Source organism: Misgurnus anguillicaudatus, chromosome 4 (genome assembly GCF_027580225.2).
Source record: "Misgurnus anguillicaudatus chromosome 4, ASM2758022v2, whole genome shotgun sequence".
In the NCBI taxonomy this organism is placed as follows: domain Eukaryota; kingdom Metazoa; phylum Chordata; class Actinopteri; order Cypriniformes; family Cobitidae; genus Misgurnus; species Misgurnus anguillicaudatus.
Genome location: NC_073340.2, coordinates 23,114,992 through 23,137,155, shown reverse-complemented (window position 1 = coordinate 23,137,155; position 22,164 = coordinate 23,114,992). Strand labels below are relative to the sequence as shown.

Genomic DNA, 22,164 nt, shown 5'->3' with positions numbered 1-22,164 from the left:
GGTTCAGTTTTTAACTTGCCATGCCAGAATTTTTACTGGTATCACCAAAAAGTTCAAATTAACCAAAAATAATAAATAAAATAGAATTATTGTATATTTGTTGTTTTTGGCCTGTAACCAATATAAATAAGATTATGATAACAAAAATACTATTTTAAAGGAACAGTATGTAGGATTGTGGCCAAAACTGGTATTGCAATCACAAAACTTGTGGCTAAAACCGGTACTGCAATCACACAACTGGTGGCCAATACACAAAATGACAACATAAACATCAGTTGAGGGCTGCAACTCCACTTTTTAAAGGACAATATCCTGACCATACCACTGTTGTCAGTGTTATAAGTATTTGAAATGAAAATGATTTCGTAATGTCTAGTGACATATCAGGGCCATTTTATGATTCATTGGTATACATTTCTTACATACTGTTCCTTCAACTATTGTTCAAGTGAACAGCGATAAACCTTTGTGACAATGCGGCTCTGAAGACAATTTTATTTATTTTCCCACCAATGTCAAAATCAATCATTCAATATTGTTTTTGGCGGCAATGTAGTTGTTTTTGTTTTTATTTACTTAAAATTAATTAAATGTTTAAATCAATTAAGACTGAGTGTGTTAGTATCAGTGTGTTACTATCAGTTGACACTAATAGCAAAGTAAATCAGTATTGTGAAGTAACTATCTGTACATTGCACTTTACAAATGAGTTTTTAAGGCTCTTGTTGGTGAAACATAATTGAATACATTTTTCCCTCTTTATATATTTGAAATCAAATAAGATGTCAAAAGTAATCCAAAAGTAGGCAGATTACGTTACCAAGGATGTGTAATCTAAGAGATTATATTACTGACTACAAATTTTGTCATGTAATTCGTAATCAGTAACGGATTACAATTCATAAGTAATCTACCCAGCTCTGGAAATACTATACTAGTAAAGTGATTCTTGTTGATCCATCATAATTAAAAATACTATGCAACACCTTGAGCTGGTGTAGGATACAGCAGAAGCTTAAAGGGGCCATGCCACAAGACTTTTTTAAGATGTCAAATAAATCTTTGGTGTCCCCAGAGCACATATGTGAAGTTTTAGCTCAAAATACCATAAAGATAATTTATTATAGCATGTTAAAATTGCCACTTTGTAGGTGTGTGCAAAAATGTGCCGTTTTGGGTGTGTCCTTTAAAATGCAAATGAGCGGATGAAGTGCAAACACTCATCACAATGATGGTGGTTTGATGCAATTCAAACTTAATTGTGCTGTGAATTATTTTCTCTCTCTCTTTCTCTCTGCACTAAATGACAGTGCTGTGGTTGGATAGTGCAGATTAAGGGGTGGTATTATTATAATAAGAGCTCCTTATGACATCATAAGGAGAGCCAAATTTCAACGACCTATTTTTTCATGTGCTTGTAGAGAATGGTTTACTAAAACTAAGTTACTGGGTTGTTCTTTTTCACATTTTCTAGGTTGATAGAAGCACTGGGGACCCAATCATAGCACTTAAACATGGAAAAAGTCAGATTTTCATGCCATGGCCCCTTTAAAAGAACTCAGCATCATGACCCTCTTCACATAAACCGGCCCTAAAGGCCCATACTGCATCTTATCAGCAGCTGTTCAGGGCAAATGTAAAATCAGCAACTAATTAAAGTATTAATCGCTTATAAGCAAAAAGAGCATTGCACCATGGGGGGCTCTGCTTATAGTGTAAACATGTATACCAGTGTTGTGTAGTATAGTAGATACAGTAAGGGTGCAGTGTAATATGTTTGGGTTTTGAAGATATATCATATGAACATATGAAACCGTTTATACACCTACAAACATGTGTATGCTGTGTGCTACAGAAGTGTGAAGTGTATTGAAGTGCAACTATTTGTCGACTGTGGGTCTGTGAGGGTTTTGACTAACAGTATGGGGCATGCAGTGGAGAACATTACTGCAGATCAGCTGTGGGAATCAAACTTCTACAACAATAAGAGTGATGATTATAGCCTCCTGATGTGCTTTTTTCTTTAAGTCACTGAACCCATAATGAGCACTTGAGATTGTTACATTATAAAACCCTTATAGCTTAAACAGTTTGTGTATGAACTAAAAGTTCATCATGTACTGTATACTTTTATATTTATATATACGTCTGAGAACATCACAACTGGTCCCTGTACAAACTGATAAACAAAACCACACAAACTCAACCTGAAATTCATTTCCACACCCACAGCAGCTGATCTAAGGAATAAGTGAGCACTGCAGTAATAACCAGGCTTAATGTAAACGCATTACAAAACCCTGTGAACTCTCAGGCCACTTCAGACGTGAGGCAGGCAAACCTCTCTGCTCCTTAATTTACATAGACACAGCAACAACAACCTCAACAACCCGATGCGAAGGAAAAAATCGAAAAGAGGAAGCAGGGGAGGATGAAGTTGTCAGAGAGACAGACAAAGACAGATTAGGTGGACAGCAGCGATGCATGCTGGGATTGCATTTTCACAGTGGTTCATGTGAAATGTTTGGCCTGGAATAGTGTGACATTTTGTCAGGTTGTTTAATGTTTAGAAATTAGTTGTATATATGTATACATCTCCATCTTAATGGTAAAATCGCATGCATAAGCAATACCTTGATACAACATGTTATAGACAACATTGCATTTATAAGATAAAAACATTAAATAAAAAACACAATATGTGTCAGCAATAAATTTGAGCTAGAAAACAGGGCATTAATAAACATGGTATATGAAACCCAATGTTTTCTCTTGTGCCTTAAAGGGACACTCCACTTTTTTGAAAATATGCTCATTTTACAGCTCCCCTAGAGGGGAACATTTAATTCTTACCGTTTTGGAATCCATTTAGCTGATCTCCAGGTCTGGCGCTACCACTTTTAGCATAGCTTAGCATAATCCATTGAATCTGATTAGACCATTAGCATCGCACTCAAACATAACCAGAGTTTCGATATTTTTCCTATTTAAAATTTGACTCTTCTGTAGTTACATCATTTACAAAGACGACGGAAAATTAAAAGCTGCGATTTTCTAGGCAGATATGGCTAGGAACTATATTCTCATTCTGGAGTAATAATCAAGGACTTTGCTGCCGGAACATGGCTGCAGCAGGCGTAGTGATATTACGTAGGGCACATAAATAGTCCCCTGCTATTGAAAGATACTACGGGGACTATTTTTTTGGCTGCCATGTTATGGCAGCAAAGTCCTTGATTATTACGCCAGAAAGAGAGTATAGTTACTAGCCATATTAAAAATATTTATACCACGGGTCTGTTGAATGCTGCATTCTGATTGGCTGAGAAATGTTCTATGGGTGTTGATTATTTTTCTGTAAACCGCACACCTTACTTTTCAAATGTCTTAAAAATAGGCACCAGAGCAATATTTGTGGTAACAGTGGTATAAGCGGAATAATTGACTCCGGTCCTTTGAATTATTTGAAAATAATGCACACCTGCGGTGTAACGGCACTCCGCTTCGCGTCGTGCCGCATAACCACCTTGGTGTGCATTATTTTCTTATAATTCAATGGCCCGTCGTCAATTATTCCTTACTGAAACTCTCTGGTTATTTTTGAGGGCGATGCTAATGGTCTAATCAGATTCAATGGATTGTGCTAAGCTATGCTAAAAGTGGTAGCACCAGACCCGGAGATCAAAACATAAGAATCAAATGTTTAACTCTAGGGGAGCTGAAAAATGAGTGTCCCTTTAACATGAGGTTCAGCTGTTAAAAACGTTTAATGTATGAGACAATAAATTAAATTAAAAGCACTTAATAGAAATTCAGGCTAAAACTGTCAATAGTTCAAACTGAGGCAATTCTAAAGCCTATTTAGCCCCCTGCTTTTCGCCCAAGGCCTCCTATGTGATTCATTAATCTGTCAGCACCCTTAAAAATCTGCAATTACTGTACTCTTCATATTTGCTGAGTTCAGTACATTCAGGTCTTATCCCACTTATCCCACATTCTCCAGATTGAAACAATTGAACGATATTTATTAATATAAGAGTAGATCTGCTTGCCATTTTGAGTGAAATCACACAATAAATGCAATTAAATATGTCATTTGACACTAACAAACAAATGCAGCTGGTTTATAAAAATCAATCATTATTAAAAACTTTTTATATCCACAACTCTATATATTTCCTCCTTAAACAAAAACATCTTTTGGCAAAATTCTGATTTATTTAAAGAAACTGTAATCTAATTACTTATTATGCCGAAATTGCTCATAATTGCAAACAGCCTGGGGTGTACAGATTTGGAAACCTGCTAATAATAATGTGCTATTTTGACTTTCATTGTTTCCTGGAGCTGGTACGAATATGGAAGCCTGCAGATCATTATATGCACTGGTAGGCAGAAAAAAATAGATTTTAATATGCAAAAACTGCATTATATATTTAGCATACATAGGTATTACAGTTGAATTGTCATAATCGGATCTAGAGCATTGTGTTATAAGCTACTTGTATTTGAGAACTTGCATTATTGCTGTTGCTCAGCATTTTAAGTAAGGGATAATGTATAGGCAGTAGGTTGTTATCGCAAAAAGAGAATTTTCGGGTGTTTGTTGTTTCACCTCCCACCCCCACAATGGCTGCACAGGTGCACTGAAACAATCCTTCCCAAAATGCACCAAACTTTCGTTTACAAAGACGTGAAACTCACCGAGTGGCCAGGGGCGTTCACCGACATGCCCACACAAAAATCGCTGCAAAAGATGCTCTCCAACAGCTGCTTTATCGTAGTTTTTGTCTAACTCCATTGACTTGTATTAGATGTGCTGTGAGGTACGGTATTACTCAGCGCCGGGAACGCTGTTTCTATTCTTGCAATTGGCAAAGGTGGATTATCGCCACCAACTGGGCTGGAGTGTCTATTATTCAAGCTCTCAGCGTAAGAATGTACGGGTGTGAGGGGTTTGGAAAAATGGGTCCACAAGTTTACAACAAATGCTAAAACACCTGTTGGAAAGCATCTTTTGCAGCGATTTTTGTGTGAGCATATCAGCAAACACCCCTGAACACTCGGTGAGCTTCACGCCTTTGCAAACGAAAGTTTAATGCATTTTAGGAAGGATTGTTCCAGTGCACCTATACACCCATTGAAGAGGTGGGAGGTGAAACAACAAACACCCGAAAATTCTCGGGGCAGCACCATTATGTCCAAATTTCAGTCAAAACCGTTCTATTTCATCATAAACAATCTGAAAACAGGGCTTTAAGTGTAAAATACCGAACTTGTCCTTTAAAAACAGGAATATGAGCATATTTGTGTTTTTGCCGGTGTTTATATGGTCATGCGCGACCGGGTTATTGCTAATATTCTGGTTTTGAATGGGTTATTAGCTGCATGTAAACATAGTCAGTGTGATCAGGACTGCTTATACATCACCCTGCCTATTACATGACTCTTTACCTCAGTAAGTAAGGTACTGTAAGAAACATAAATATTAATTTGAAATATTTTATTAGCTCATTTTAATAAATGCAAACCTTCCGCGAGGAAAACACATTTATTTTTAGAAGTTCAAATGTCACAAACACGCTATTTGGTTTAATCATTTGTCAATATGGCATATATGTTATTAAAATACATATTTATATTAAGTTTTTTTGTAATTTTAAACTGTACCTGTCAAAAATGATTTGCAGCATCCGGGTTAACGTGTTATTAGTTTTGAGCGGTTCCAACAAGCCATGTAATAAAATATATTAAACACTGTTTTAACCTTCATATTAATATTTAATAAGACAATACTTCAGCTTTGTGTTGCCTTTGTATTAGCAATTGAGGCAAACACTCTGTTCTGGATAAAAACTAAAAAAAAAAAAACATAACAGGGAACTCTATCAAATTTGAAAGAGCAACCTCGGAGCAATAAAATTTTCCTCTGGGAGACCTATAGCCAAAAGGAGAAATAATAACACAACCAAGTTCTAAGAACTAAATGGGTTTTTGAGCAACACTCCAAAAAATGAAGGTGCTTCACTATGCCATAAAATAACAATTTTTGCTTCACAGAACCATTTCTTTCAGATCATATTTTTATGATCTATGAACACTTTTTCACTACAAACAGAACTGTTTTTTTTAACAGAAAGGTTCTTTGGATGATAAAGGTCCTTGATAGAACCATTTAGGGGCGAAAATACTGTATCATGAAGCACCTTTATTTTAAGAGTGTACTGTTAATGGTTCCTTAAAGAACCTTAAACATCCAAAACAGTACCTTGTTTTTCAAAAAAGGTATAAAAGAAATAGTTCTTCTAAGAACCTTTGACTGAATGGTTCTTTGGGGAATGTGAATGTGAAGCACCATTTGAGCATCTTTGTTTTTAAGCATGAACTTAGGCTAAAGTAAAATCTCAAAATTAATGGACAAGGTATTTCGAGAAGTGCTTGCAGATTTGTGCGACCTCCAACATAAACATCACGCACTTCTGCTCTAAAAATAGCCAACATGTGGTGAGGTTTTGTATGGTTGTCATGCGTACGATCCAGAGTAGGGTCTGGATGGAGGCTGCAAAGCACAATGTACCGCAATATTTTCTGTTTGTTCTTCTCAGTCATTCACACATTCCTGCCTTTGGCTAAACTTTTTCAAACTCCACTTGATTTTAACTCCCTCCAGTGATGTGTGATTTTTCCATCTGCACTGCGCAATGGAATACCAAAGCTAGACAACACAACATCAAATAATGTTTTAAACCCTACCAGCAACAATTCAAGTCCACAGTAGGAACAGTAAACAAAGCCAGAATCTTTATAGCCGAAAGCAGCGTCTTTGTTACAAAAGTGGCCCTAAAAATCAGAGGCAGGATGTCAGTGATTGAAAGAAGAGAGGAACTGGCAAAAGTGTATAAGAACAAGGGAGATAGAAGCTGTGGGGATGTGAAACCAGAGTGGATGCTATTAGACAGATTGAAAGCTGGGTTTTATGGGGATCAAAAAACCCATGTGACCTCATGCATCCAAATTCTTGCTCTATCTCAGTCTCCCATTCTCCAGAACACTCGGTAAAGATGAATTTCACTGCCAGAATTCCCTAGGAATTTCCAGGGAACAAAAGAAGAGAAGAGGCAAACGAAGCAGAAGTCCTGCGGGGAAGGGAATGCCTTTCGATTGTCTAAGTCTCCTTCAGGCTGCTGTAAACACTGTGGGAGCCAAACACATCCAATAGAAAGCATTATACTACATTGCCTTTTCTGCAGGTCCAATATTACTCAGTCTGAAAAATACCACTAACCACAGCTTTACTTCCAGTAATAGGCCTGTGAATTAGAAGAATATAGCCTAAACTCCAAACACATTGCACTAAAAACAACATTTCAAAGTCGAAATTCTTTCTCAATGAGGTGACCGTGCTTACATTAAATACATTTTTGTCAACAAACATATTAATAGAATAATTCATTCAAGCAAAGATCAATGTAGTTTTGAAAAAAAATAATAATCAAATTGTTGATTGATTCATTTCTTAGTTCCAACTCTAAGATACAAAGTCTCTTAAAACCTGAGAAAGAGGGCATGTCAGGTAGGTGTGAACTGTGGCGTGTGCCCCCTTAAAAGATCTGCAAGGCAAGCAAGCACACTGTAAACACTACGCAATGAATTTCAGATGTGTGACGGCTGGCCTCGCTCATCAGTACAGAAAAAACACTCACGCTCCTCCGCTGGTACGGCAAATTACTCCAACAACGGTAAACAACCAAAACACGGTATCTATGGAAAGTCTCACATTCCACAACCCCCCAGAAAAGGGCAACAGGGGGCAGATGAGTAAAAGTTGTGCAACACCACATAAAGAGTAAAGGTGATCTATGTACACTAGACCAAATAACTGGGAATTACTTTTGAATGGAGATTATAGGGGAAGTGTGTTGTTTTGGTGCCAACTGCAAAACAAACTGACACTGCAAACACATTGAAGACGTGAGTTGTGATTGTAAGTGCAATCCTTTAGATGTGACAACGCAAGAGTTGCCTGAGCATTGCTTTGTTGTTTTTATGATGGTTTTTGTGCATTGTTATGCTTCTTAGAGTGCTATGGGTTGCTAATAAGGTGTTTGTGTTCTGACCATGTTGACAGCCCTACTGAAAAATCCAGCTAAGACCAGCATAAGCTGGTGAGCTGGCTTCAGCTGATCTCCCAGCTTGGTTATAGCTGGTGTAGCAAGCTGGTCCAGCTGCGTTTCGGTCACTTTTTAAGCCGGTCTAGCTGGACTTAGACCAGCTGACACACCAGCTTGACCAGCTTTGCCAGGGTGGGAGGACCAGCTTAAACCAGCTACTTCCACCTTAAACCAGCTAAAACCAGCTACCAGCTTATGCTGGTCTTAGCTGGATTTTTCAGGAGGGAGGATGTTGCTGGGTGTTCTGGCCTAGATAATAGGGTGTTGCTAGGTGGTCTGACCAGGTTATCAGGATATTGATAGGTGCTCTGACATGGATGATAAGGTGTTGCTAGGTGTTCTGACCATCTTGAAATGGTGTTGCTAGGTGTTCTGACCTGGATGATAGAGTGTTGCTAAGTGTTGTGACCAGGTTGAAAGGGTGTTGCTAGGTGTTCCGAGAAGTTTATCAGGGTATTGCTAGGTGCTCTGACCTGGATGATAAGGTGGTGCTAGGTGTTATGACCTGGTTAATAGGGTGTTGCTTTGTTGATAGGGTGTTGCTAGTTGTTTTAACACGTTTGATAGGGTGTTACTAGTTGTTCTGACCTGGTTGATATGATGTAGCTAGTTGTTCTGGCTTGGCTGATATGATGTAGCTAGTTGTTCTGGCCTGACTGATATGATGCACCTACTGGCCTTGCTGATATGATGTAGCTAGTTGTTCTGGCCTGGTTAATAGGGTGTTGGTAGTTGTTCGGACCTGGTTGATGTGATGTAGATAGTTTTTCTTGCATGGTTAATAGAGTGTTGCTAGTTGTTCTGAACTGGTTGATATGGTGTTGCTATGTTGATATGATGTAGCTAGTTGTTCTGGCCTGGCTGGTATGATGTAGCTAGTTGTTCTGCCTGACTGATATGATGTAGCTAGTTGTTCTGGCCTGGCTGATATGATGTAGCTAGTTGTTCTGGCCTGGCTGATATGATGCACCTACTGGCCTGGCTGATATGATGTAGCTAGTTGTTCTGGCCTGACTGATATGATGCACCTACTGGCCTGGCTGATATGATGTAGCTAGTTGTTCTGGCCTGGCTGATATGATGCACCTACTGGCCTGGCTGATATGATGTAGCTAGTTGTTCTGGCCTGACTGATATGACCTGGTTGATGTGATGTAGATAGTTTTTCTTGCATGGTTAATAGAGTGTCGCTAGTTGTTCTGACCTGGTTGATATGATGTAGCTAGTTGTTCTGGCCTGGTTGATAGGGTGTTGCTAGTTGTTCTGCCCTGGTTGATAGGGTGTTGCTAGTTGTTCGGACCTGGTTGATATGATGTAGATAGTTGTTCTAACCCGTTTGATAGGGTGTTACTAGTTGTTCTGACCTGGTTGATATGATGTAGCTAGTTGTTCTAGCCTGGCTGATATGATGTAGCTAGTTGTTCTTGCCTGGCTGATATGATGCACCTACTGGCCTGGCTGATATTATGTAGCTAGTTGTTCTTGCCTGGCTGATATGATGCACCTACTGGCCTGGCTGATATGATGTAGCTAGTTGTTCTGACCTGGCTGATATGATGTAGCTAGTTGTTCTGGCCTGGTTAATAGGGTGTTGCTAGTTGTTCGGACCTGGTTGATGTGATGTAGATAGTTTTTCTTGCATGGTTAATAGAGTGTTGCTAGTTGTTCTGACCTGGTTGATATGGTGTCCCTAGGTGTTGTGACCTGGTTGATATGATGTAGCTAATTGTTCTGCCCTGGTTGATAGGGTGTGCTAGTTGTTCTGGCCTGGTTGATAGGATTTTGCTAGTTGCTCTGACCTGACTCATATGATGTAGCTAGTTGTTCTGGCCTGGTTAATAGGGTGTTGCTAGTTGTTCGGACCTGGTTGATGTGATGTAGATAGTTTTTCTTGCATGGTTAATAGAGTGTTGCTAATTGTTCTGCCCTGGTTGATAGGGTGTTGCTAGTTGTTCTGGCTTGGTTGATAGGATTTTGCTAGTTGTTCTGGCTTGGTTGATAGGATTTTGCTAGTTGTTCTGGCCTGGTTGATAGGATTTTGCTAGTTGTTCTGACCTGGTTGATAGTGTGTTGCTAGTTCTTCTGACCTGGTTGATAGGGTGTTGCTAGATGTTCTGACCTGGTTGATATGATGTAGCTAGTTTTTCTTGCCTGGTTGATAGGGTCTTGCGAGTTGTTCTGAGTGGGTTGGTATGGTGTTCCTAGGTCTTGTGACCTGGTTGATATAATGTAGCTAGTTCTTCTGACATGGTTGATAGGGTGTTACTAGTTGTTCTGGCCTGCTTGATAGTATGTTGCTAGTTGTTTTGATCTGGTTGATATGATGTAGCTAGTTCTTGCCTGGTTGATAGGGTCTTGCTTGTTGTTCTGACCTGAGTGATATGGAGTTCCTACGTGTTGTGAGCTGGTTGATATAATGTAGCTAGTTGTTCTGGCCTGGTTAATAGGGTGTTGCAATGTTGATAGGGTGTTGCTAATTGTTCTGGCCTGGTTGATATGGTATTGCTATGTTGATAAGGTGTTGTTAGTTGCTCTGGCCTGGTTGATAGGTTTTTGCTAGTTGTTCTGGTCTGGTTGATAGGGTGTTGCTATGTTGATAGAGTGTTGCTAGTTGTTCTGGCCTGGTTGATAGGGTGTTGCTATGTTGATAGAGTGTTGCTAGTTGTTCTGACCTGGTTGATAGGGTGTTGCTAGTTGTTCTGACCTGGTTGATATGATGTAGCTAGTTGTTCTGACCTGGTTGATAGGGTGTTGCCAGTTGTTCTGGCCTGGTTGATAGGGTGTTGCTAGTTGTTCTGACCTGGTTGATATGATGTAGCTAGTTGCTCTGGTCTGGCTGATAGGGTGTTGCTAGTTGTTCTGACCTGGTTGATATCGAGTTCCTGGGTGTTGTGACCTGGTTGATATGGTGTTGCTTTGCGACAACTTTATTGTTTTGGCTTGTTTTACCTCTGTTTGCATTGTTTGGTCAAACTAGTAAACTGCATACTGAGGCCTGGCCCAAACTAATGATATTGGTTGCACCAGAAGGTGAACAAAGTTGGACCACTTAAACCAACAGAACAATGCTGTGAAAACATTAGTATACTACAGTACTGTGCATTTACTTTATAGTCACTATATACAGGGACAGGCAAATATATTTTACAGCTGATAACTCTACTATAAAGGTACCATGGGGAGAGTAGCATGCACAGACATAAAATTAATAAGTTTTTTTTCTATTGGTTTCATACTACTATAAGTAGAGAGATGCATAATAAATTATTCAAAGCGTTTGACTACAATCATCTTCTCGTATATCTTATTGCATTATTGAATCAGTGAATCATTGAATGAGTGGGAACAGCAAAAACACAAACACTAACCTGTTCATGGTACTCGATGCCCATGCTGAGTGTGTTTATAAGAATGGCGATCATTATTCCTCGTCCAAAATACTTGCTGTCCACGATCTTACGAAACGTGTCACACACCAGCCTCCAGAAATGCACGACCTTTGCTGCCCGAGCTCCTAATGCAAACCTCTTTCTGTTGGGATCCCTGCTGTCCCGATAATGGGCATCCTGGGTAAACTCATACACACCCTCGCTGTCAGAGTCCGCAGTCTCGTTCGCGTCCATTCCTTCTGAGTCATTGCTCATTGATTTGATGCAATATGGACAAGTTTCGGGGTCAAAGGTCAAAGCGGTGTCCAGGTTTGTGCCACTACAGTTCATTGATGTGTCCTTACAGGTGATCTTGCCTGAAATGTGTAAGAAAAAAATTAATCAGAGAAAATTAAATAGGTTGAACATTTATTCTTTTTACAGGGATGGGTGGTATGATGTATATATCTGCTAGTCGCTTGTAAAGTCTGAAGCCATGCAGCCCTCCGTGTCCAACCGATCTCAAATGCCATAGGGAAATAACAAAAAATATTGTAACATACACTCGTATCAAAATGCGAAACTACCAAAAACACCAGATCTCCATAACCGTGTACGCTGTATGTTTATAAATTGTATGGTCAAGCTGTTGCAGGTGTGCATGTGTTGTTTATTTTACAAAGGCTTAATCCAGTCAAATTTATAATGTTTTGTTTTTTAATAAAGTGTTATGTAATGTGGAACTTTTTTGCACTGATCTCAGACTTTAAATTTATTTATTATGAAGACTCTTATCTTTTGGTTTGGATTCATCTAGTTCCAAAAATAAAAACAAATAAAACTAGATTCTCTTTTATAATCTCATTTCATATTCTCTTTCATTTTTCAAGTATATAAGCCACTAGACTACCTAATAATAAATATAAAAGTAGCTCACAGTTATGTTTCTGAAAAGGTAAATATATTGGCATATACTACATTACTGTGATATAATTTTTGTCATACCACCCACCCCTATAGGAAATGTCACAAATCCAGCTATGTAACTGTAAAAATCCATTTACCAACAGGACCCTGTGTCTCCACAAGACACTGTGAGGCGTTTATGGGAGTTGGAGGGATGTTAAGATTGGCAAAAACACTAGCTGTGCAACTGCCCCCTCCTGGGTCCAGAATTCTCTGTCTGAGCTGCTCTAATACTAAGGAGGGCTGTAACGTGGGATAGTTTTTATGTACTGGAGCAGCGAATGGGACAGAGTTCCTCTTGTAGGCATGGAGCACTGTCGGAGTCGGCGAGGGGCCACAGCGCAGCGGCTCAAGGGTGCCCGATGTGTGAAAGACGCTATGCACAGATCCACCAGGTCCCAGAGACATCAGGGACGGAGAACAGGGGTCCTGCTGAGGAATGATGATGGGTAGCATAAGACGCCCGGCGTTAACAACAGCACTCTGGGAGCCTGAGGCTACCTCTCGACCTCCGTCAGCCCGGATGCTCCCGTTGCCCAAATGGTAGTGGTGGTGATGATGGTGCACGTGATGCCGGATGGATCCCTGCCTCTGTTTGTGACGGCGCCTTTTACTGGGCTGGGGTTCCGTCAGTGGAGAAGCGCAGACCCTTAATCCCGCCCGACGACCAGCAGCCCGGATGAGGTGCCCGACCTGCCTGGTGCCCTTGCGAATGACGTGGACCAGATATTTAAGGAGCTCGTCGTAACAGCTTCCCGGCTCAGAGAAGCTGTTCAGCGTGCTGGCGTTGGACCTGAAGCGCACTCTCTGCTCTTTCATGAGCTGACTCTCTCGTTGCTTGGTCTCTGAGAACTGTGTCGCTATGACAACAAGACAAAGGTTGATCATGAAGAATGACCCCACCTGTAAAACAGCAGAAGGAGTCGAACAGACCATGAATGGAAGGAGCATCTCTATTCATTAACAACTTGGTTACTGTAAGAACAAGAAAAGATGGCGTAATTAAAATAAAAAGCGTGAAATCGATTGTTATTTGCTGAATTGACGTTGCACATTAATATGAAATATAAATAACAGATGTGCACATTTAACAGAAACAGACTATTTAAATTAATACTTTAATAAAACAATAGGCATTATATAAGTTAAATAACATTACTATAGATCAGTGGTACTTTAAATTTTCAGTTGATGGACAACTTTAACCCTTTAAACTCTGTGGACCCGCCAGCAGGTCCAAAACGGCATCATCAAATTTATAAAAGAAATATATACATACAAGCTATGTAGCACAAAGTTTTCTGTAAAATAAGAATTTTTATCAATTTACTCCAAAGTATGTGGATAGATGACTCTGGCATGGCGAATTCTGCAAAAAAAAATCGAATTATACAGCATAGCAGCCACAACAGGAATCGACCACCTAAAACCGTCAAATAAGGGCCAACCAACAATAAGTTTTAATATTTTCCTACATTAATAAATACTGTTATGATTTTATGTAAAAACAGATCACAAATCAGACTTTTGCTGGGTTTGTCACAGGCAGGGTCATATTTAATTTCAGATGTATTCCGATAATATTGATACTTAATAATTAATATTAGTCTAATATTTAAATAATATCAAGACATACTATTATATATTTATTTTTAAATATTATTTACATATGTAAATAGTATTAAATATTGTATATATATATATATATATATATATATATATATATATATATATATATATATATATATATATATATATATATATATATATATATTAGGGGTGTCACGATTCTCCAAATCCTCGATTCGATTACATTTTCGATTCTAAGGTCACGATTCGATCCGATTCTCGATTTTTACATATTTTTTATATGGCATATAATTTAGACAAAAATGATATGCCATTATTTATTATTATTATTATAATACTTTAACATTAACATGCACATTGCACAACTCGCATGGGGGTTTGTGGGCTTCACTTAAAGCGAGAGCTTGTAGAGAGAGGATTCCTTCTTGCACGCACATGGACTATGCGCGGTTGGCAGTTACATGGATCGGACGGATGACGTGACGAAAAATAATATTTCAATTAAATTCGGGCGGGTGCCGGATCGACTGCTAGTTATTAGCTGTGTCCTTCTAAGCATGCGACATCTCTGTCTTTCATAGTGGCAGCCTCAGAAGTTCAAGAAAAGAACTGAAATGAGACGGTCTAGCCTTCTGAGGACCCAAAATTTGCGTCACCTGCTGCACACGCCCCCAGTAGCACCCACCGCGCCTGTCAGCAGAAATTTAACAGCGGAGACATTTCTGACTTATTAAAATAAATGTGTAAGCAGAAAAATATTAATTTATTTTAGAACATATGACACATTGATGTAGATTAATCTATTCAACAGCATATCACATAATCAACCTAGAAATATACGCAACATAAACAGAATAATATTAACACAAAACATAACTTATAATACTAAAACAGTGACAAGAAAAAGTTTTCTAATAAATACACACTTTTATTTAATAAAGCTTTTAATTGTTTGGGATATGATATCCTCGGCTGTTAAGGATCCATTGGTTCTATCATTAACAGCGCGGAGAAATGAGGACGCATTTTGACATAGCTCTTATCAACGCTGGCGAAGGAGGAACGTGGCAAACTCAAAAAATGAGAATTAAAAACAAAGGAAATAGAATGTCAGAAAGGGTTGCCTGGAATAAGTTTTACAACGTGGTAAATCAGGATGACACCAGTGCAGGCTATGTAATTCGTGCATTTAATTTAGGCTATTTATTTATTTATGTTTGTCCCTGTGCGCCGATCGAAGATGGAGTTAACTGCTGATATTCAAGAGGTTTCTAGTCTCGTGGCTGACATCAGCAGCGTCTTGCATCGCCCAGTCAGCGGATGGCGGGCAGGTGCAGTTTTGAAAACTGGTCAGAAACGTTGGTGCGCATGGATGGTGGATGGATGATGAGTTTTTTATGCGGTTGCGGATGAAATAATAGTCCATCCGCGCATCTGAAGTCTGAACATAAACTAAAGTAGTAATTCTTATGTATTTGTTCAGTTTTATGCGTTTCATGCAAGCTGAGGCAATCTATCCTTTTGTTTAAAATATAAGTTAACCCGCTGCATCTTTGCGCCTCCCTCACTATCGCGCACGTGCAGAGAGCTGCGCTCTGTCCAAAGTCAGATCACTGGTAATCCTGTTTATGATATGCATTTCAAGAAGTTTCATCCCTCGTGTTTAAAATATGATCGCGTTCCGCTGGACAGATGTTTTTAAAAGGCATCTCTGAGAGTTTTTTTCCTCGCTTGGGAAGCCGACCGGACGTGAAATGGGGGCGTGGCAGCATCGACGATCCCATTTTTTAATTCGAAGTTCGAAGCTGTGAATTAATTTCGATCGATTTCGATTTAAAATCGAAATCGTGACACCCTTAATATATATATATATATATATATATATATATATATATATATATATATATATATATATATATATATATATAATAGTTTTTACATATTAAATATTTAATAAATATATATGTATTTTTGTTGGCCCACAAACTTTGAATCATCAATGACAATCCTATTTCACAGACCACACTGCAAAAAAAGACTTTCTTACGTGGTATTTTTGTTTTGTTTTTTAAAGTAAAAATATTAAAAAATTCATAAATTAAGATGTATTTTCTTGATAAGCAAAATGACTTAGAAAAATAAGTCTAGTTTTTAGACAAAAATATAAAATTTAAGCAAATTTGTGCTTAAAACAAGCAAAAAAAATCTACCAATGGAATAAGAGAAATGTTCTTGAATTAGGTGTTTATGAAAAAAGTATACTTATTTCAATACAATTTTTCTTATTCCGTTGGCAGATTTTTTCGCTTGTTTAAGCACTAATTTACTTAAAGTTGATATTTTTTGTCTGAAAACTAGACTTATTTTCCTAGGTCATTTTGCTCATCAAGAAAATACATCTTAATTTAAGAATTTTTAGATATTTTTACCGAAAACAAGACAAAAATACTAAGTAAGAAAGTCATTTTACAGCAGTTTTGCCAGCATTTACTACAATGAACCATATGCCAAATGTAGGTAAAGTATGATTAATTGTATATGCTAAAAAAATGAGCTACAATAAAAGTTTTACAAAGTAATATCAAATGCTCATTTTTTTTTAACTTTGAACATATGAATATTAAAAAATGGTTCTCATGTTCTTGTGAGCTTTAAAAGTCTGTCTAAGGCAGAGTTACATAAGAAAATGAGTTTCGGTCTGGATAATTGTCTTGTTAAATCTACTGCTATGTGTCCTGGTGAGCCCACATCAGCCAAAAGCCACTCACTATGATCAAGAGGATGAAATAGATGAAATTGTAGAAGGAGTGAGCGTCCATAACAAAGTACATGATGTCCACCCATCCTTCCAGAGTAATGACCTACAGGACAGAATAATAAAGGAAAGACCATTAATGAGGCAAATACAAGTTATTCAAAATCATAAAGGCAGAAGAAAAGGCGTTAGCAGTGATTGCAAGTGACAGATGCCATTATCAGCATTTAAAGTTCATCTATCAAATGGATAAAGTAAAGTGTTCTGTTTGTGAATTATTATAAAGCCAATAAATACTCTGCTTTACTGTTATAAAAACTATAATTATAAGCAACCAGTGAAAATGCAATGACTTAGACATAAATGTGATTGCATGCACCCTTGATCAGTTCTGGGGTGTGAATTTAAGCAGGCACGATGAGGCAGACAGTACGAATATCTCATTTGGAGAAAACACCCTTCCCAGCATGCAACCCTTGCTCCTTTTGATTAATCTGTCACAGATTAAAGAGAAACAGGGAATGGCAAAACCGGAAAGCAAAGCACTTTGCCTGCTATTTACAGGGCAATTGGGTGTGCTAGCAGGATGAAGGGCTGTCAGACGGCTAATTCATTTTAGACTCTGAAAATTAAGCGCTTAGCCACAAAATTGGCTGCCTGTGAAAGGAAGATTAAGTCATCAAGTCCTTCTTGAGTACATCATATGACAGCATCCTCATTTTTCTGATCTCTTAAGGTTTGAAATAAACATCCATAAAGTGTCCCTGCTGACCATAAGGGTGTGTCTTCGGTTTAATTCAATCTGAGATTAAAATCAGTGGGCGCATTCTGTAGGGCGCAGAGGAATTAAAACCTTATTACCCTTTGGTGATAAAAGATCGCACAAGATTAATAGAGACAGCTGCCACAGTCTCTAAAAGAGCTGATACAAAATCCCATTGCATATGCTGAGCTTATGTGTTTAAATACAACATCAAGTGTTGACCAAGATATAACTGAACAGTCTGGAAGTCAGCATGTGCACTTTATGAGTCACAGAATCAGCAAAAACTTACCTGACACTAAAAAGACACTAACCTGAAAGATGGCGATCCAGGCGTAACCAATGTTGTCAAAGTTTATGGCTCCCTTGAAGGGATTGGCCTCTCCAGCAGAGCAGTTGGTATAATACTGGTTCCAGTTGACACAGGTGGTGTTGTCTGTGTTATTGTACGATGCCATGTCCAGCTGGCACTGCAGGCCCTCCTCATGGAGCGTAGGGAGAGAGCTGCACAGCCGCATGCCGTTCTCCCGCGGTTGTGAACAGATGAACGGGTTTTCATCATCGTTTTCTGTATGGTAGTAGTTGTGCAGGTTAAGGCTGGCAGGCCTGTAAGAAAGCATCATCAATAATCAATTAATTCTTAAAGGGACACACACTAAAAAATGAAAATTTGAAATAAGTAAAGGAAAATTATTTATTCACTATTATGTTATTTTAAATCTGTATTTCTTCCATGGACGACTTTTTGGATTCAAGTGTATGGGAAAAGCATCTTAGACATTCCACTGTAAAAAATACTTTGCTTCCTTAAAATCTTTTGTTAAATCAACTCAGATTTACAAGTCATGTCAACAGAGATGAGTTGTCACAACTTATAAAATATAGTTGGGAAAAGTCAACTTAATTTTATAAGTTATAACTACAGGTGAGTTGTCTTTAGTCAAGATAAATAATAGAAAGTTGAAATGACTTGTAAATCCCAGTTGCTTCAACAAAAATTTTTAAGGCAGCAAAGTATTTTTTACAGTGATTATCTCTTTTATGATCTGACTTTTTTGTGAACTATTTCTTAAAGTAAATGTATTAAGTCAAGGATTATATTATAGAGTGTAATTGAGAAAATAGTAAGTTACCTGGTTGCCTTAAAATTGAGTTAATTCAACTTAAAAATATTACTTTAGTGTAAATTTGTTGTGTCAACTAATATTTTTAAGTTGAATTAACTTAAATTTTTTTAAGTTTAACCAACTTTTTACAAGGTTAAAATGAAACGAAAACTACTCTTACCTGACATGTTAAAATGACAAATTGTATGTACTGTAATGCACATAAGCACAGACAACTTATTAAAGGCGGAGTCCACGATGTTTGAAAGCCAATGTTGATATTTGAAATCACCTAAACAAACACGCCCCTACCCCAATAGAATCTGAACCTTCTGTTGATAGACCCGCCCCACACATACGCAACTCGGCAAGGATGTCGTTTAGTAGGCACGCTCCTTACTGCTGATTGGCTATAAGTGTGTTTTGGTAGTCGGCCCGTCTCCTTTTCCAAAGCGTTTTCATCGTGGACTCCGCCTTTAACTGTCCATGGTGTAATAACCAAAACAATGAAAACTTGGTATTGTCACAGTGCTTGCTCCCAAGCCACGGTTTCTAACATCAATTTAGGCACAATTCGTGCAGAAGAGAAATCCCAGTCATCTAGGACAAACCCAAGGCGTACTTTAATGCCGTTCGGCTTTGACGCTGGATAATTGTGCCGTCTGTCGACACAAATTCACCTCAGAGAGAAAGTGCCACAGTGAATTAGCTGCACAAGCACCTTCAATTACCAATCTCGACAAATCCTATCCCACCGCAGAAACCTGTCCCTTGAAATAGTGTTCCTAAAGAGCGATTTAACAGTTTAAGACTGGCTTAATGTTACATAATCGCCGATGCCGGTCTGCATAAGCAGGGGGTTCCTTCATCACTTGTGTGCCATGAATCCACTGGGTCTAATTTTGGCACTCACTGCAATGATAGTAGTGGGGTTTAAAGTGCTAGACAGTAAACACTATTAATTCAGTACTGGAAACGAATAGAAGTAGCTAGAAAGAAAAATGAGAATTATTAAGATCCCATTTGTTCATTTCAATGACTCGATAAATACAAAAGTGGCCACTAAACGATTTATCAGTGCAAATGTTTCATGCCTTTAGGTCTTGTACTGTATTTTAAAGGTACAGTATACATCACCCTGATGGATTTATACAGTAGATTTATACACCTATTAAAGCCATTCATGCAGATCTGGTGTCCAACTTGAGCTGGAATTGTACACTGTCAGGAAAAATTGTCAAAAAATTGCCTCTAGCTGTCAACAAATGTATAGATATCCATACCTTAATGGATCATATTAGGACCATTTTAAAGGCTACGACTGCATTGACCGATTTTTGACCAGAGTGTAGCTGTGTTTGGGTAGATCATCTTGGACCAGTAAAAATGTGGCTACTACTAGGTCATACCAGCTGTTTTTTGAAACTAGTTCATGTGGTACTTCAGGTCGTAAAACGCAGCTATAATATTATCTCAAACTCCATTTAGCCTTTCATAATTATAATAAAGAGTTTTGATATTTCAAACATCATCTCATGTCATGACACCCAATAGATCTAAACTAATATTGTGTTAAAGCCAAGGTCTGAGGATCATTACACTTACAGTGAGAAGTTTTCAGGAAGAAAGCAGCGGTTACGAAGGAGCCCGGCCCATAACTGGACACCCACAATCCCGAAGATAAAGAAAACAAAGAAGCAAAGCAGCAGCACATTGCCCAACATGGGGAGAGTATCCAGCAGCAGCGTCACCAGGATTCTCATACCTGCAACACAATGAAATAGAAACTGTTACACCACTTAATCTCTCACACACACACACAGATATACACACTAACACTGATGTAATAATAAAAAGATACTGCCACAAGCATATTGCTCTCATAAAACGTACAAAAGAACAGCTCTATTATGTACTGAACTGCTTTTACCCACACGTTTACGAGGGCTGGTTGTACAAATGTTTTTACTGAGCCAGTAAAATCTCTTTCTGAGGTGGATTTCTACCGAGCACTGGGCACTTTTTCAGTTTTTCAGACACTGATGCTGTGGCTTCTCCATTGTATATGCCCTATGTCAACCCAGAATGTCAGCTGACTGGTGCATAAATGATGAAAATCATTTCCCGTTCCCAGTTTGGCGGGTAATTGGAACGGCGTAATCCAACCGGCGCTCCCTGGCAGCCTTCAATCTGTGGGCGATAACTATGGCCAGCTGTAATTCCACATTTGGAGGAAAAGCAGCGGTGATAAGCGGCAATGCATTAACGCCAGCCAAAAGGAATGAATGACAATGGTGGATCCGAGTCATAACGTTAAATAGCTCGGTGCTGTGTGGGTTTACAGAGCCCTCCATAGATGCTGCGTTTCTCAAAGCTATCATCCCTGATGTGGGTTCTAGCCCCTTAAATTCAATCATCCATAATGAGAAATCTTGACAAAAATGTGGCTTAGAAATATTTTAGGGCGGGGTACTGTAACAAAGAAACGCAGCATTTACCGTTTGTTTATCTCTTTATTGTTATTAAGCAAAGGTGGGTTCAGAATGACATTACAGGTCCCCATAAAAAAAAGTGTTTTGTCCAATTATAATGCCTTTTTTGTGATTATCCACTGCACTGAGGTTTCTGCAAGAAAATCACTTCCTAACTTCGGTCATTATTGACTCCAAATGACTGCGGAGTTCAACTCAGCGCAGCAATTCGGTTAAGCTTGCCAAGTCAGGGCTTAACAAGCACTGAATCAGTGACAGTGGCTCAGATCACTGTCCTCGAACTGAGAGGTAATTCCACACAGGATGGTGTATTTCCTGGAGAAAATCGCCTTCCTGAATCCTGGCCCCTTAATAAAATATAATAAAGTGAAACTAGAATATGGTAAAGGGCTAAATTTAGTCTAAAATCTAGAATCTCTTAAACTAGGAGTAGGCTACTCCCAATCTGTTACTTGAAGTGTTTAGAGTTACTGTATAAAATACATATACAGTATATAATTTACCCATTTTATTTTATCAATACAATTAAATACACTCGACATAAGGGTCGCTTTTTTGAAATTGAGATTTATACATCATCTGAAAGCTGAATAAGTTAACAATTGATGTATGGTTTCTTAGGATAGTAAAGTCTTTGGCTGAGATACTATAACTATTAAAAATCTGTAATCCGGGGAAGCAAAATATCAAAATATTGAGATATTCCCTTTGAAGTTGTCCAAATAAAGTCTTTAGCAAAATATATTATTATTATATATATTTACAGTGGGAAATGTACAAAATATCTTCATGAAACATGATCTTTATTTATTATCCTAATGATTTTTGGCAACTGCTAAAATATACCGGGGCTACCTATGAAAGGTTTTGTGGTCCAGGGTCACATGGTTTCTGCAAAAGTAACTGGATCTAGACACTGTTCAACAGTGTTTTAATATTTATTTATTAAC

The 22,164-nt window shown here is 38.3% G+C and overlaps 1 protein-coding gene across 11 annotated transcripts in view; it reads right to left on the bottom strand.

The window, feature by feature from the left end:
- The window catches only part of cacna1g (calcium channel, voltage-dependent, T type, alpha 1G subunit), a 272,840-nt gene that overhangs the window by 109,658 nt on the left and 141,018 nt on the right, over nucleotides 1-22,164 (bottom strand). For all 11 annotated transcript variants that reach the window (XM_055176561.2, XM_055176552.2, XM_055176558.2 and 8 more), the window contains exons 6-10: nucleotides 20,328-20,487; nucleotides 17,931-18,222; nucleotides 16,867-16,959; nucleotides 12,607-13,411; nucleotides 11,543-11,919 (exon numbers count right to left, since the gene is read on the bottom strand). In XM_055176561.2, the coding sequence (XP_055032536.2) occupies nucleotides 11,543-11,919; nucleotides 12,607-13,411; nucleotides 16,867-16,959; nucleotides 17,931-18,222; nucleotides 20,328-20,487 (1,727 nt within the window). The remainder of the gene's footprint in view (nucleotides 1-11,542; nucleotides 11,920-12,606; nucleotides 13,412-16,866; nucleotides 16,960-17,930; nucleotides 18,223-20,327; nucleotides 20,488-22,164) is intronic.